Raw genomic sequence first — 18,979 nt, forward strand, 5'->3', positions numbered from 1 at the left:
GAAATTTGGCCTTTTCTATGTCAGTCTTGGATTGATGAACTGTTTAAGTAAAATTTTGGGCAAATTTTACAGTTACACTATGGCTTGTAAAAAACTGTGGGGTCTCCATAATTGATGCCCAAAGAAAATAAATAATGAGTTTTGGGCAATTTTTTAAATTTACAACGCTGTTCTTTAATGCATGTTGTGTCTCAATAATTGTTACCCACTTGAAAGTTAACCAAATTCTAAGCTCAGAAAACAAATAACGAGTTTTACATTGTTAAACAACTGATTCATGCTGCTTGTCTTTTAAGCATTAAGTATTTTCCAGGTTCATTTCACTAAATATTTTTCTTTGGTGTATAGACAAATTTGAAATCTGCCTTCTGATCTATAGACTATTTTTATCATTATATTTTAATTTCTTCACATTATTAGGAAGTAGATTGTGGATCTGGATTTTACCATCTTAATCTTCTCCCTAAAAATGGTGAAATAAATGGAACAATAAGTAGAAGTTAGAACAATGTCTAGAGTTTTTAAAATAAATTAATGATGTTTTGATGTAAATTTTTCCTGCTTGTTTAGAAGAAATGAAGGTATTGCGGAAGGTCTTTATCATGGACTTTGTTCCCAAAGCATACTTTCAAACCGTCGGCTATTCTTTTTCAGCATGATGTTATCTTATTTGGCTCCATTTTTCAGGTACTCATCAGGTTTGGACTACTCAATCACTCTGTTCTATTCAATATATCATTGCAGAACAGATTTCTCTGACATCTTTATTTGAACTTAAGTTCTAAAATTTTAGCTATAATGGTATTCTACAAAATTCCATTATTTAATTGCAGAGCTCAGCATACCTAAAAATAGTTTTCATCAAAATTTGAGTAATTTTGTACCTAAGAGTTGTCAATCTTTCCATCCTTTTTCACTTGTTCTTGTGAAATGATGACTTTGTTGGTCATCAAGGAAGTACACAAGGAAGGAGTCAGATTGCATTTTTGGCATCTTTGCATACTATCAATTTACTTTTATTTTTTCATGTAAGAATGCACCTTAATTTTTTTTCTGGGAAATATTTTGGCAAATAAACTCAAGTTACTCAACAACGTAAACATACATTAATAACTTGATCATATATTAGGTTGTTTGCTTCTGTCATACTCTTATAGTCTTTCATTAAAATCCAAGTAGCTGCAAACACAAGTTCACTGATGTATAGACCTTTATTAAAGATAATTCATTGCTCATTGTGCATAACTAATGAATGTAAACTTAGAATAACTCAATTTGGGAGCCCCAAGTGAACAACAATTGTCTGATACAATAAATTCACACAGAATAGGTCTGGAATCCGTCAAATATTGTCAGCAACAGCCATGTCTTAGTTTCTTTCAGCCTAAAAACCTTGTCTTATACATCCAACATGGTCATTCAAAAGGAAAGGCACCACCAGCTATGTTATCCACCTCTAAAATAGTAGAAAAGTGGTTTAAGAACAGGCCTAAATTACAACCATCAACTTATCACGGCAGAACTGGGGCAATATCTTTGAAAACACCATAAACTCACCCAAAAAGGGCTCTTTCGCGTCTAGTGGATCTGAAACCTGCAAATAGTACCTGAACATGCACGTTGGAGATAACAACAGACCCCAAAAAGTTACAACAAGTCACCGAAACCCCACGCCAAAGCACATCAATCTGTACAGCCTGCTTTAGGCCACTCTAAAAAAATCGAACCTTGATCAATGTCACTAAAAAATGAGGCATAACTGATCATTCAACGACCGACATAAGATGAGATTGATACTCACAACCACTCAACAAACCGTTCAGCCTTGCCATTAAAATTCAAGGGTACAGACAGTAAAAAGAGACGCACGACCAATCCCAAAAACATATACAATTCACCTGAAAAAATTCAAAATATGCCAACCAACCAATACCAACAATCTCTTGAAAAATTGCACTTAGTTTACCTTGAAAACCTTTATTTTTCTGAAACCCTGGATTGCGAAACTATGAAAATCAGCATGGTTCCTAAGTGAAATCACCTAATCAGCTAGGATGGATCTTTCGCCTTCGAAACTACTCAATATTGATGAGAGTTTTTGTCCTTAATCAACTCCTAGAAGAACTCATTGTTCACTTTGACAATATCTTGGTATGTGCAACTCTGAATGAATGACAATGAGAGCCAAAACCCCTATATATAGAGTTGGAAGGAAAAAAGGTAGCTTAAATACTCAAATTAATTCATTTCCCTTGGAAAGGCCCCTTTAACAAGTGAAAAAAAAATTAAATCCAAGATCCGCTTTCCCTAGCCATCCTACGTGGGGAATATAACATCACTTAATAAAAGTAAACCACTAAAGTGATTATAACATTGCATTATAACTTAGTGTGGTAACTAAAATAATCCCAATCAAATTTTTGAAAGCCCTGCAAAAGCACCAGAAACCGAAACTGGTCACGTTGAAACATAATTGAAGTTGAAAAATGAAGTCGGGTCCCAAAATATGCAATTAGTAAAGATAGAACTGTTCTCCAAGAATTGTGGATAGCAACCTAGAAGGCCAAAAGTGCTACAAATAGCTTTTCCACCAACTAGAATACCAAATAAACACCCGCACAATTAGATGTTAAGAAAATTAGAACAGAGTTCTAAGATAGTCGGAGTCACCTAACCATCATCGATTAGCCTACAAGAACCTAAGAATAGGTCTAAGAAGGGGACATTACAGTCCTCCCTCTACAAAATTGTTTGTCCCCAAGCAAATTCAAAGTCAGATGCTGTAAATTCTACTCCTCCCACCAAGTAGTTGTTGATGTTTGCTAGCTTTAGTCGGATAAACCTCTGAGACTAAACTGTTGAAGTGTGTGTGTGTGTATTCATATAACTATGATCTAAATTGTTATTATAATTAATCATATAATAATGTATAGACATGTCCCTTAATGGGACATGTCTCTTCTTTTGGTTTTTTCTCTATACAAATACAAATAAATCGCTGCCTTTGGAAAACACATACCTAATAGGCAGTGCAAATACATTTGCAGTGATCCAGGAAACTCAATAGGGTATCAGAGCAAGCTGCAAATGTAAGAAGTGATTAAAGGAAGAAGGTAGAGAATAATAGTGAGAATTAGCTGAATATATCTCAGCAATGAAATAAATGAGCGACCTGTATTAAATGAATGTCATTGGGAGCGCTGGTAATATACAGACTATACAGCAAAGTCAACACCTTCTCTTTAGTAAAAAAATGATTTCTTCTGAACAAACCCACAATTGCATTTGTACCAGATTATCATGAGTGTTGGATATCGAATGAGAAGCGATGAATACGTTGGTGGGTAGGAATACTCACCGCTAAGTCCAAATCAGATAAGATTGCTTATAATCTTATGAAATGGAATCATTGGTGCGGGGTTCTAAATATATATGTTTCTACAGTCATTAAATGTCTGATTCGATTAACATTTGTTGGTGGCGATGGATTCTACACAATATTGACATCATGTGCTGCCGCGATAAGCATATTTCTGCCGTTTATAAATTGAATGGTAGTTCTGGTAAACCTTCACAAAATTGGTAGCAGACGTTTATTGTCTAGATGGCATGTGCAGATGAGCACTATATCAATGCCATTCAAACAAAAACAAAACCCAAACATCTATATTGATATCCTCTGTAGAGAAAGCAAATTGAAAGAGGCATTGAACATATTGCAGAGAGCAGCTACGACAGTGTGTTTGTGGCCTGTGGGAAATCTCAAAGCAATGTGAGAAGCTAAGCAAGTCCGCACCTATATTATTATAAGTGGCATTCAAAATGCATTTGATGGACGTCCTTGATTGGTAAGCCATATGCAGAGACAAGGAGTTATTCCTGACAGTTATTCATTCCTTTGTATTCCCAAAGCCAATGGTGTTTTAGAAGCTGTGGATTCATTGTCTTATTGTGGGAAGTGGGCTTCCGTCCGATGTTTTCACAGGTAATGCTCTCTTGGCTATGTATGCCAAATGTGGAAGGATTGCGTACGCACACAAAGTGTTTGACAAAATGTTTATGAGGGCAAAGAGATTCATGATAGTTATGTAAAAATTAGCATAATTCAAGTAGATACTTTCACGTGGAAAAGCCCATAACAAAGGGGTAAAGAATAACAGATAAGCCACTGTGGAAGATATGCAAAGGTGAGTATTATAAGATTAACTTCAGGTATGTGCTCCATGCTTATTTGCATGATCTGACTTTTAAATTAATGATTAAATGAAAAAAAATTATATATACGATCTGCCAACTCACATTTATAAATAAAAACATTGACTAAAGATATACGTAATATAATAAAAATTATCAATGTCATGGGAAGGAGGTGAGTGACAAATATAGTCCTAGCAATTCATTATCAAGCATTAATACGTTGATATAATTTATTTGGGGAAACAATCTTATGAAGATAATCCAAGATATTATTCAATATAATAAAATATAATTTGATTTTGAAAACTACCTTATTTATTTTTGTAGTCTCTCTCTTATTTGTATTTGTATACATGTTATAAGAGCTATTTGCCTTGATCTTTTCCTCCAAGTATGTTCTTGCAGGAAAAGGGAGATTGATATCAGATTCAGAGGGAGTCTACACATCCGTTTATAGGAGTGGATAGAGGATATGTTTCAGGTAATTTTTTTTTGAAAATCATGATCATATCAAAATCAGAGGGAGTTTTGACTTACATGTAAACTTTTGGTGTCATGCATGTGATTGCATGATTTAATGGGCCTACCCTTTGTGTACATCATGAGGAAGTGACGACTTCCAAATGATTATCACTTGTATCTGTTGAAGTTATTGAAAAGTGATGATCTTTCAATAACTTAACCTTCTATTGTGATAGACATTTTATGATGTCTCAAACAGATCATAATAGATTGCAAATTTGCCTGGTGGATTAAGTTCCTTGAACACACCATGGCTGTTCATATGGTAAGCATTATTGAGAATGCCTGTACACATATCTTATGAACATTTTGAGTACTTGGTGAATGTTATGCAAATTTATTTTCAGGAGGCCATTACTCAAAGTACTTGGTGAATATCATGCGACTTGATGTTCAGGAGGCCATTGCTCATAGTACTTGGTGAATATCTTGCAACTTGACATTCAGGAGGCCATTACTCAAGAAGTACTTGGGGAGTGTCATCTGAGTTGACATTCATGAGGCCATTACTCTAGATATGATAAATGATATAAAAAATGTTGAATATCTTCTAATCAAAGATATTCTTATATTACATTGAAGTAATATTTATCCATGTGTTTATCCTCCCTAACTAAGAGGGAGTGTTGATGTTTGGTAGCTTCGGTTGGAAACCTACGAGACTGAATTATTGAAGTGTATGTGTGTGTGTGTATTCATATAACTATGACTAAAAGTGTTATTATAATCAACCATATAATAATGAATAGACATGACCCATGAAGGGACATGTCTCTTCTTTTGGTTTATTCTCCATACAAATACAAATAGATCACTGCCTTTGGAAAACACATACCTACTGGGCAGGGCAAATACATTTGCAATGATCCGGGAAATTCAACAATAGCATCCTCCACTAGCAAGTTCTTCTACTTTACAATACTCCTTAATAGTCCTCTTCCATAAAGTACACTCTTTGCAGTAAATCAAAGTGTATGGAATTAACAAAAAATACGTTCCTCATTCAAAGGAGGCAACACAGAAGAGAGAACCAAAGTATATGCAATAGCCTTCTCAATGCGAGCTATGTAGAAGACATTGTGCACCTTCTCATTCTTAGGTAGCTCCAGCTCATACACCACTTCTTCACTTGGAGATCTTGAATAGTCTATAGAACTATGTATTCAACTTCTCCAACCCACTATTTTAGAGAGTGGACTGTTTATAAGGCTGCAAGAACAAGTCAACCATGTCCCACATGTCAAATGTGCGCTTAACATGGTGCTGCTTTGCATACAACTTCTGCTGATTCTCAGCATGCGGAAGGTTGTCTCTTAAATATCTTGCCATATCTGGATTCTGCTAGAATAAATCTTTGGCCTTAGGTAACCTCCTATTGCCATATAGAAATATTAAAATCAATGAAGCTTGGAGCTTCACATCTATACACCACCATGATGGGAGACATTTTAAAGGTTGTGTAATAGGTGGAGTTGAAGCAATACCACCCAAATCCAACCATTTCAGCCATGCCTTCTATTGTCCTCAAACGTGATTGCGTGGGTATCCTTTGATTGATTTGTTGACAATTTCTATTTATGATCTGTCTATAGGAAGTAGTAGTGCTAGGAGTCAATTCGATTCCACTCAATTAGAGAAAAAAATCTTGCAAAAGTATTCTCACAAACATGCTATTCCTATCACTCACAATGTTTTTTGGCATCCCATTCAAACACTATTGAAATGGTAAAAAATGAGCAAATTCGGTCAATCTATCCTCTACCACATATATGCAATCCTTGCCTTGCGCCTTGGGAAGCCCCATAATAAATTCGGCAGCGATACTTTTCCATTTTTGATTGGAAGCGGGTAGGGGCTACAACAAATCAGCAAGATAGTTATGCTCATTTTTGTTCTATTGGCATGCAAGACACTCCCAAACATACTTAAGGACCATATTCTTAAGCCCTTTCCAAGAAAATTTCCGATGGATGTGCTTGTAAATATTGTAGTCATTAGGGTCGCCAGCCGTAGGAGAATCATGAATTGTCTTCAATACCTTCGACTTAAGCCTTGATCTAGGAACAAACAACATCTTATAAATATGAGCTCATCCCATACCTTATACATATCATGTAAAGAGCAATCCAAATTTTTGTCGGCAAGTGTATTCTTGATGTACTCTACAAGAATATGATCTTTTCCTCTGCTATAGTCTTCATCAATGAACTCAAATGTGGCCTTCTTGACAATGCATTAGCCACTACATTCCTTGTCCACTTAATATATTTGATGTCAAAATTGTAAGCTTGAAGCTTAGTCACCCTCTTATGTTGCCTATCATTGAGATCCTTTTGATCTAGAAAGTATTTGAGGCTATTATGCTTTGTTTTGACAATAAACTTACATTTTACAAGGTATTGCTTGAAAATGATGTCAAACATCTCCTTATCATAGATTGACTATTACTTCTCTCATAAGCAATTGGGTGCTTATTTTGCATTAGGACACCAACAATCTCCTCATCAAAGCTGTCACTTTCAAGTTCAAATGGCTTGGAGAAGTTGAGGACAGCTGAAATAGGGCACAAGCTCATTAATCACTTGAAATTATCAAATGATTTCTGTGTTGATTCGGAGCATGAAGGGCCCCTATATTGGTTTAATTTGCAAGTGAAGCATCCAACTATGTGAAAAACTTTTGACAAGCCTCTTGTAGAAACCATATAGACCCAAAACATCCTTCATTTGTGTAAAATTTGTGGGTGGAGGCCAATCAAGAATTGACACACACTAACTCCCATAGAACTGATTATGTGATTTGGGTATAGCAGCTCTATCATCCCAAATACACATTTAGATTCCTTATGAAACACAAACTCTCCCTAAAGAGTGCTCTACACTTTGTCAAGATCCCTCAAGTGCTCTTTCCTTGTTTTGCTGAAAATCAAGATGTTTGTGTACATATCTGATAAGTTTAATACTTGAAGTGATAATAATTATGACAACGCATACCACATACAAGAGAAAAATATATATTTATTCACACATGAAATTATCACAGAAATCCAGTGATGATCAGCCAAGGATCGGAGTTTATTCGACTAGATCGTACTCTCTTTCATGACTGTACACTATGTTTGAACTGTTAATGTATAGCGTCAGTTGAAGTAATGTAAATGGTTATGTGAATATTGTTCTACATATATTATACACACACATATGGGTGTGTAGATACATTGAAATGCTCACATTACAAACTTTACAATTATCGTCTATTATTATTATTATTGGGGGACTTGATAGTCTACTGCCGATCATAAAAAGGATTACATGTGAAAGTTAAACAAACTAATGTTAATCATGCACCCGTAGAGGCATGACTCTACGGAGACATGACTCTCCACTATGTTATATATATGTGATTAGATCGATGGGACAAATATCAATCCATGGCAATACAAGTCCCAGCGATCTGCATTCTTTTCTCTGCAAGTTACACGTTCAGAATTATTGATTCTCTATTGATATTATAATCTGAAGATCAAGATATATTGGTTGCCATTCAAAGACGAAGATCTGCCCCTCAATTTTTGCAATCGACCAAGTAAGGATATTCATTGTTATTCAAATCTGTTATAATAGTTTTATCTATCAGAGATCTCTAAAATTAACATGGTATCAGAGTCATTTTGATAAGAAATTGTATTATTCAGAATTAAATCTAGAATCTCAGATCTATAAAATTTAAACTCAAAATCAAAATGGTGAATCACGCAAGGTTAGAGGATAGACTTGAGGGAGCATCAAATTTTTCATCATGAAAGATTCGAGTCATGATAATATTAAGAGAAATGGAATTAGAGAAATACATAGAAACAAACAAATCCATGCCTGAAAACGATCCAGATAAAACGACATGGAAAAGACACAATAACAAGGCCATGAAAATTATAATAGACTCTATAAAAGATCATATTCTGCCCTCTATATCCAGTCTTAAGACTGCATTTGACATGTTCTCTACTATTAAAGACACGTTTGAAATCAACAATACTAGCAGACTGCTAACCCTGAAACAAGATCTACTATGCATAAAAATGAATAAAGGGGAGTCAATTACATCCTATTTTTTAAGAATTTCTGAATTAAAAGATCAACTTGCAACAATGGAAAATCGAGTTGATGACAAAGAACTTAGTATGATAGCATTAAGAGGATTTCCTTTATCTTGGGAAACATTTATTCGAGGTCTAAGCTCCTGACCTGAGCTTCATAAATTTGAATTACTAAAAAATGAATTCACACAAGAAGAATGAAGATTAGCTCAAGAGGGCTAAGTATAAATCAAGAGAGAGACATTCAAGCTCTTCATGCAAATTCAAACAAGAAAAGAAAATTCAAACATAATAAAAGGGAATTTGACAAAACATATAAGAAACGCGATTGGTCCAAAGCAAGATGTTTCAAATGTGATAAAATTGGTCACTCTCATAACTTTTGTCCTAAATGAAAGAGAATTCAAGTAGCCTTAGTAGAAATCACAAAAGAGAAAGCAGAGAAAGAGGAAAAAGTAAACTATGCATTTTATTTAGCTCTTTCAAGTGAATTAAACTCAAATAAAAATACTTGGATTATAGATAGTGGAGCATCTCGGCATATAACAGGTTTTAGAGACAAATTTGAAAGTTTCTCAGAATACTCCTCAGAAGAAGTCACAATTGGAGATAATTCTACTCATCCTATCAAAGGTATTGGCTCTTGCTCAATTCACCTAAATTCAGGAATTACTCTCCAACTAAAAAATGTGTTATATGTAACTAGTATAAAAAGAAATTTGGTCTCTATTTCCGGTCTTGCTGATCAAGGATTCAGAGTCGCTTTTCAAGAGGACAAAGTTCTATCTTGGTCGAAGAACTCTAATATCAAGAAAGCTATTTCTATTGGATTTAGAGAGGAAAGTTTATATAAACTTTGTAATAATCAAAACTTAGCCCTAAGTCTTGAAACATCAAATTCTACCAAAATTTGGCATAGGAGGCTAGGTCATCTTCACTATCGTTCATTATCATCTATAGGACAAATTGTAAAAGGATTACCTAGTCTGAAAATTGATAACTTAAGCATCTGCAAAGGATGTGCCTTAGGCAAAAACACAAAGCAATCATTTCCTAAAAGTGTTCACAAATCAAATCTATTCTTGAACTTATCCACACCGACCTTTGTGGTCCTATGTTTGTACCTTCACTAAACGGGTGTCTCTTTTATGTAATTTTTATTGATGACTATTCTAGAAGAACTTGGATCTACTTCCTAAAACATAAGGAATCAGTTGAAGTATTATCAAAATTCAAGGAATTCAAAGCTCTAGTTGAAAACCAGTCAGGACAGAAAATAAAAATACTAAGGTTAGACAATGGAGGTGAATACATCTCTGAAATTTTCAAAAACTTTTGCATTACTGTTGGGATTAAGAGGGAGTTTTCTGTACCATATAATCCTCAAGAAGATGGAGTTGCAGAACATAAAAATAGATCAATTGTTGAATCAGCTAGAGCAATGATGCATGATCAAAACCTTCATACTTTCTTTTGGGTTGAAGCATCTAGCACTGTAGTCTACGTTCAAAACAAATGTCCACACTCAATATTAGAGAACACCACTCCTGAAGAAGTATTTACGGGTATTAAACCAGATTTAAGTCACCTAGGAATATTTGGGTGTCCTGTTTATATTTACATTCCTAAAGAGAAAAGAACAAAACTAGAACCCTCTGGAAAGAAGGGGATACTCATTGGATACAGTGAAACAACCAAAGGCTATAGGGTTTTTGTTCCGGGTCAAAGAACAATTGAGATTAGTAGAGATGTGAAATTTGAAAAAGATATTGCCTTCAATATTTCTAAAAACAGTGATGAAACATTTATAGAACCTGCTCCTGAAATAGATGAAAATCACACAACAGAAATTGAGAGGGAGAATGATATTGAACCATCTTCTACCTCTACATCAAATCATGAAGATTTTGAGAATGTTAACAATAAAAAGAGGCGACTTTGCGCTAGGAAAATGATAGAAGAGAATCATGTTGAACCTAATGAAGTGATTCGAGAAAGTAAAAGAACAAGAAACCAGTCATGCTATGTAGCATTATTAACTGAACTTTTAAGAACAAAACCTTCAAATGTTAAAGAAGCACTATCAAGCCAACCTTGGAAAGAAGCAATGATTGAAGAATATAATTCCATACTAAAAAATGATGTATGGGATGTTGTACCTAGACCTAAAAACAAATCAGTTGTTTCTTCTAAGTGGTTGTTCAAAATTAAGCATGCACCTGACGACAGCGTTGAAAAGTACAAAGCCAGATTTGTAGCACGAGGTTTCTCACAGAAAGAAGGTATCGATTATGAAGAAACATTTGCTCCAGTTGCTAGATACACTTCAGTTAGAACTATCTTGGCAATTGCAACATCCAAAGGACGGAAAGTTCACCAAATGGATGTTAAAACAACATTCCTAAATGGTAAAATTGAAGAAGAAGTTTGTATCGAGCAACTAGAAGGGTTCTACACTCATGACAGTAAATCTCACGTATGTAAGTTAAAGAAAGCACTATATGGTTTCAAATAGGCTCCCAGAGCATGGTATGAAAGAATAGACAACTATCTAACAAACTTAGTATACTCTAAAAATGAAGTTGATCTTAACTTATATTTCAAGATAGATGGTGATGATATGATTATTCTTGTGTTATATGTTGATGATTTGTTGATAACAGGTGAAGAATATCTCATAAAGAAGTGCAAACAAGAACTAACAACAGAGTTTGATATGAAAGATTTAGGTCTTCTACACTACTTCCTAGGATTGGAAGTTTGGCAAAAGGGACTACATTTTTCTAAATTAGGGAAACTATACCATTGATATTCTAACAAAATTTGAGATGATGGAATGTAAACTAGCTACTACTCCTATGGAAGTCAACTTATACAAGCTGAAGGATGATATGATCAACTCTGAATCTATGGATCCTACTTACTACAGACAGATTATTGGATCCTTAATGTACTTAGTGAATACTCCTGACATATGTTATGCGACTAACACCTTAAGCTAGTTTATGTGTGCACCGAAGAAGATACATCTACATGCAGCTAAATACATCTTGAGATATCTAAAAGGCACTATTGGCATGGGAGTTAGATATGATCAAGTAAACATCAATCTTCATGGATATTGTGATTCTGATTAGGCAAGCAGCTCTACTAAACGTAAGAGTACTTCTGGATGTTGCTTCAATCTTGGATTTGGAATGGTTTTTTGGTTTAGCAGAAAACAATCTTCAGTTGCATTAAGTTCTACTGAAGCAGAATACATTGCCTCTTCTCTAAGAGCTAGAGATGCTGTATGGTTACGAAAGTTGCTGGTTGATTTGTTCAAAAGACCTTTGAAGCCCACTGTGATTCATTGTGACAATCAGAGTTCTATCAAGCTCTCAGCTAATTCAGTCTTCCACAATCATTCCAAGCATATTGAAATTCCTTATCACTGCATTAGAGATATGGTGGATCGAGGAGTTATTCAACTGGATTACATCAGTACTAATGAGCAAACAACAAATATCTTTACTAAGCCTCTTGGTAAAGTGAAGTTGGAATACTTCAGAGGAAAACTTGGTATGATCAAATTGTAATATTGGATATTGAATTTAAAATTTCAATTTATATGTGTTTATGCTTCTATTATAGTTTAGTTGCATCAAATATGTAATGAAAGGTGATGATCTTTCATATACATATATATTCAAAAGGTAATCATTTGTGAGGTGACGATCTTGCAAATGATAGGCCTGTTATCATGAAAATTCTAGATATTGTTTTGGACAATTAGAGATCATAATATATGTTATGTTAGTGTTCATAGCATGGTGATTCTAATTATTTGACGAGTCATTATTTCAGAGTGTTAAAGTCAGATAATGTGTTTAGATATCCTATTCTGATATCTATTAAAAGATGTATTACTGCTCCCTTGGTAAGAGGGAGTGTTAATGTATAGCGTCAGTTGAAGTAATGTAAATGGTTATGTGGATTTTGTTCTATAGATATTATACACACACATGTGTGTGTGTGTGTGTTTAGATACATTGAAATGCTCACATTACAAATTGTACAGTTATGGGCTATTATTATTATTATTGGGGGACTTGATAGTCTACTGCCGACCAAAAAAAGGATTACATGTGAAAGTTAAACAAATTAATGCTAATCATGCACCTGTAGAGGCATGATTCTACAGAGACATGACTCTCCACTATGTTATATGTATGTGGTCAGATTGATGGGCCAAATATCAATCCATGATAATACAAGTCCCAGCGATCTGCATTCTTCTCTCTGCAGGTTAACACATTCAGAATTGTTGATTCTCCATTGATATTATAATCTGAAGATCAAGATATATCGATTGCCATTCAAAGACGAAGATCTGCCCCTTAGTTTCTGCAATTGACCATTAAGGATATTCATTGTTATTCAAATCTATTATAATAGTTTTATCTATTAGAGATCTTTAAAATTGACATGAATGACTCAATGATTCCCAAGAAGAACACAACCGCTAACCAATCAATGCCTATAATGTCCAGGAGAATGACAAACAACTTAGTACATATTTAGATAACCATTTATCAAAACATAATAATGTTTATGTGCTGACTACAACATCCCGCCCCCCATGCCCCCTACCCAAACAAAGAAAAAGAAAATGTTGTCTTCCAAACAAGTAAACTTAAAATAATATTTGGGAAAACTAATGCTAATATTGTAGACGATGACTTATGTAAACTTGGAAGTGTAACTTGCAAACTCGAACTTGTAGTGTACTTGGAAAATCAAATGGGGGTCGAGGGGCAATGTCAGGGTCAAGGGGTAGCACATCATTTTCATGACTTTAGGATGCCAAAAGTAATGCTGACAGACAAAGAATAGAGATTTTTTTTTTTTTTTTTTTTGTTTAACCAATGCATGATGTCAAAATTCTGATAAATTCAACTCTCAACTTCAAAATTGATGGCCGCACTTTCACAGGATGTCATGCAGAGGAGAATGAATAACACAATTGTAGGCTGTTTAAAAATTCTGCTCAATGCATCATAATTATTGTTGTTTGATGTGAAAATATAGTAAATAGAATGTATGTTTCCTCTGAATGTCATACATCATACCTCCAAGGCCACCCTATGGTGTGATAAAATTGCTCTTGCAGGGATGTTGTGATGTTGTATGGCATACCTCCAACTCCAAGGCCACTAGACTATGTGATAAAACTGCCACCATACAAGTATATTATGCTATCATATAACATACCTCCAAGGCCACCATGCAATGTGATTATATTGCCATCGTAAGGCCAACCGTTTTCGCCACTTTTGGCGTAGGTTTTGATGACATATGGTCATCACCAAGGATTTTTATACATTGCTAGGTCGTACACTACACAATTCAAACCATGGGGTGAAAATTGGTGGCCATATGATGGGTGGAAGATCATTAAGCCTTATGCACTTAATGATGCCAACTATGTATTGAATGAGTTCGATATTTAATCTTTTGTATAGTATCAATTTTAATTACTCTTTAGTATTGAATGAGTGCTTTGTCTATTTGATGATGCTACGTGATATGATTATAAAGTGGTCCGACCGTATGATTATTACTCTTATAATTTTCATTGGAAATTCTATTTTGATCCAATTTTTCTGAATTTTTTAAATTTATTTTTCTGTAATTGCTTAGTAATTTGAGACATACCGTCAATAACTTTGTATTCTTTTGCAAAGTTGGATACTTTTGTAGAAAGTGTTGTTGTTTGCAAACCAAGAACTATGTCCAAGACACATAAGTTGTTTGACTTGCAAAATCATTTTCCATTGGTTGCTCTCACTGATAGTGGTAGCTTCAAGGAAATTACACATGTACTAGCTCTCCATTTGCCAATCAAACAGACCACACAGAGAATTTGTTTCATTTTTTGAGCATGATTGTAACTCCAAAATTCATTCATTGCTTGGTTCCATCTAACCTTTGAAATATCCTTGCTATTAATTCTCACCAAGAGATAGGGAGTTCCATAGTTTTATTTCAAACAAAAACCAATTATCATCACAGCCATGAGAAAATTCCACATCGTGTAAACATTTCTTATTGGGAACTTGTTAGAAAGTAAAGTCCACCAAGATAATTGGGGGGGGGGTGAATCAGTTATCCAACTATTAAAATATTTATCAACCTTATTAATCCTTAACCATGTGAACAATATAATCAGCAACCATAAGAAGATATACATACACAATAACACCAGATATGTTAATTAGGGAAATCCTTGATCAGAGGGAGAACCCTGGTGGGGATGATACCCACAAAATGATGTACTAATATAAAAGTTCCTTATAAGAGGATGGACTTTGTTAGGAGCCAATGAAATACATTCAATACATATGAATCCCTGTTAGGAGAATTTGAATCCCTGTTAGGAGTTGTACCAACCCTGTTAAGAGTTGTGCCAACCTTGTTAGGAGTGGTAGAAGATAGATGGACCCACTGTCCAAGCAACTTTAGGGCAAGACCACCGAACTCATTGTCCAATTGGTCTTTGTATTATTCCTTGTAGAATAATAGAAATGAAATAACCTCAGCTCCTTCTCTGTCCTCTTGATCGGAGCAAACCTCTTCTAATCTTAATACCAGATCACAAACTTCGCATCCACATAATCCTTTGGATCGCTTACACGCATTTACCAACTGCTCATATCACTTGCACAATTCACACTTGCACTCTTGCTTTAATCAATTGCATACTTCAGCAAAAGGAAAATAACCTTCCTTTATACCATGTCCTCAAAATAATTCCTTGAGTCGGCCTTGAGGCTTTCCCAATTAATTATAACAGGACCTCATTAAGATATTACAAAATATTACATCTTTTTGTAATTACAAGTCACTGTCGACTCACAATCTTTACAACTACTCACACGTGCAACTGCTGACCTTGCACACTTACTGACGTCATCTTCAGGGTATCTGCTATCACTGTCTAGCTGTACTCATCACGATTCTATCCTAGTTAAGAGATACAAATCAATCATTAGAATCCACTTATTAGGTACTCTGTATGCTTACTGTCTTCTATAAATCTTGAATAACTTTTGCATGTCTTCGACTCACTATATGTGCAGTTGTCCACTTCATCAGGACACAATGTAGAATACGTCCTCGACTATGCTTGACCTGATCATCAATAAACAGTCCCTACGACCTCGTTCTCTATTTGCTACTTTGCTAGTCTGCATAGAAACAATACTATGTTGACATCAATGACAAACATAGTCATGAATGCAACATGTCAATCATGTACATACTTTATCCAATGCTAATAATACTCCCCCAAAGAAATATCATCAGCATTCATGCTAACAATCTCCCCCTTTGGCATTGATGGCAACATTGATGAAAAACATCTAAGTTCCAAGAATACCAAATCAAACTCTGATGTTGTTCTCTTCTTTTTAAATCTTCTTCATCAATCAAACTTGAAACTCATAAGAACATTGCTTTGTCTGCTTCCTCACTCTTAGGATCGACATCATTTTTCACACTTCTCCCCCATTCAATGTTTCTCCCCATTGACATCAATTACTTTCAATAGTATTTCTCCTTCATTGTTTACAATCTCTCTCCTCCATTATGTTAGAGAGTTTATATTCTCTATCTACAACACTTCTCCATATATAGGAGATGTTTTTCATACAATCTCTCCCCCATTGACATTAATGACAAAGGCTTCATTGTGTCAATCATCTGCCCAAAAGTCTTCAATCAGCTCAAGTGTCCTTGATGACTCTGCTCATCACAGATACTCCCCATACAGGAAGCATCAACATATAGTCCAGATAGATAATAGTGCTTTGTACCACTAGACTGATGCATTCTCTGCATCATTTACTCAAAAGTAGATAGGGGCATAACCCCAAGCATACCTCGCAAATACTCAAATGTATCTTTAGGCAAAGGCTTCGTAGAGATCTCTGTATTTTGCTCTTTTGTACTTAATACTCTAATTTGATCTCTTTCTCTGCAACTTTCTCTCTTGAAACATGATACTTAATAGATATATGCTTAGTCTTAGAATGCAACACAGGGTTCTTAGATATACTCATTGTACTTATGTTATCACAATGTATGATAACAGTTTTTGAAAATCCTATTCTAGTAGCCTTCAGCATCTGCTTCATCCACATGATTTGATTACAATTGTTTGTTGCCGCTACATAGTCTACTTTAGCTGTACTCTGGGAAATACAATCTTATTTCTTGCTTAGCCAAGAAACTAATCTTCCTTCAAGGAAAAATACTCCACTGTTGGGGCTCTTTTTGTCATCCATACTGCCTGCCTAATCCGCATTAGGATATGCACACTCACTTCATCTGTCATACCACAAACCAAAATCAGGTGTACCCTTCAAATATCTGAATATTCTCTTTACTGCTGCATAATGTGCTTCTCTAGGATCAGCTTGAAATCTTGCTACTATCCCAACTACATTTGCTACATCTGGTCTGGTGTGAGTCAGATATTGCAAACCTCCAATCATAGATCTATACTTCTTTTGCTCAACTATAGATGTTTCATCTTTGTTGGATAATTTAAGACCATTCATCATAGGTGTTCCAACATGCTTACAACTTTCCAAGTCAAATATTTTCAACAAGTCTTTCATATATTTAGCCTGTGATAAGAAAATACCATCACTATTTTGTACAATCTGTAGACCCAAGAAGAATTTCATCTCACCAATCATACTCATCTCAAATTCATTCTTCATTTCATCAACAAATTTATCACTTGCTTCATCATTACCACCAAATATTATGTCATCAACAAATATCACAATGATCAACAATCCATTCTCAATTTCTTTTAAATACAAATTGCTATCTGCCATACCTTTAGCAAAGCCCAATTTTGCCAAATATTTGTCCAATCTTGCATACTAGGTTCTACATGCTTACTTTAGACCATACAATGTTTTCTTTAATTTGCTTACCATGTCTTTTTCTTCTGTCAAAGGAAAACCTTCAGGCTACTTAATGTAAACTTCTTCAAGTTCTCCATTTAGAAATGCTGACTTTACATCCATCTGATACACTTTGAACTTCTTACTTGCTGCATAAGCCAAGAACATTCTTATTGCTTGAAGTCTGGCAACAAGAGCAAATGTCTCTTCATAATCTATGCCTTCTTGCTGTGAATATCCTTTGCATACCAATCTTGCTTTATTCCTCACAACTTCACCTCGTTCATTCATCTTATTTCTGATACCCATTTAGTTCCTATAACATTCTTGTCTTTAGGTCTAGGAGCCAATTCCCATGTCTCATTCTTCACAATTTGATCTAGTTATTCCTTCATTGCTTGAATCCAATGATCATCCTTGCATGCCTCATCTGCACTCTTTGGTTCAACTTGAGAAATCAAACACAATTCATCATGCACTCTGTTTCTTGTCATAACTCCTTTGTCTTTGCTACCAATAATCTGATCAGCAGGGTGATTCTTTGTCAAATTCCTGTTTGTTGCAGGCGTTGCTGTTTCAAGTCTTAATTCTTCTCTAGGTTTAGATCTTGGTTATTCTCTTTGTTCAACAATTTGAATATCATTCTGCAAATCATTGTTAGTCCCAAAGAAAACTTGAATATTCTCTTTAACAGGTTTATGATTATCTTCTTCTTCATTAGAAATAAAATCCAACATTCTCTCTTTAACTCCAAACTTTTCATCCACTTTCACATTTGCACACTCAACAATAGTCATAGTTCTTTGATTAAAATATCTATAAGCTTTTCTTCTTACATCAAACTTACCAATACCATCATCTCTCTTTATGTAACACTTCCAAAAATTCTGAAATATTTTACCGAAGGTGCATGTCCAAACCATAATTCATAGGGAGTCTTGTTTCTACCTTTTCTGATCTGCACTCTGTTCATGGTGTATACTGCTATGTTGACTGCTTCTCTCCAAAATGTCTTGGATACATCATTCTCAAACATCATGGCTCTTGCTACTTCTGTTACAGACCTATTTCTTCTTTCAGCAATCCCATTTTGCTCAGGAGTCTTAGGTGCTAATAGTTGTCTCTTAATACCATTTTCTTCACAAAAGATCTTAAATTCTCTTGAAGTAAACTCTCCATCTCTATCTGATCTCAAACATTTTAT

The 18,979-nt window shown here is 34.8% G+C and overlaps 1 protein-coding gene across 1 annotated transcript in view; it reads left to right on the top strand.

The window, feature by feature from the left end:
• Window positions 1-18,979, top strand: part of DEG8 (Trypsin family protein with PDZ domain-containing protein) — a 125,281-nt gene that overhangs the window by 9,980 nt on the left and 96,322 nt on the right. Inside the window, exon 2 of the mRNA XM_089803330.1 lies at window positions 571-698. Coding sequence (XP_089659456.1) covers window positions 571-698 — 128 coding nt within the window. The remainder of the gene's footprint in view (window positions 1-570; window positions 699-18,979) is intronic.

The sequence above is a fragment of the Cupressus sempervirens genome, chromosome 10 (assembly GCF_028749045.1).
Source record: "Cupressus sempervirens isolate cs-2001-9-10 chromosome 10, ASM2874904v1, whole genome shotgun sequence".
In the NCBI taxonomy this organism is placed as follows: domain Eukaryota; kingdom Viridiplantae; phylum Streptophyta; class Pinopsida; order Cupressales; family Cupressaceae; genus Cupressus; species Cupressus sempervirens.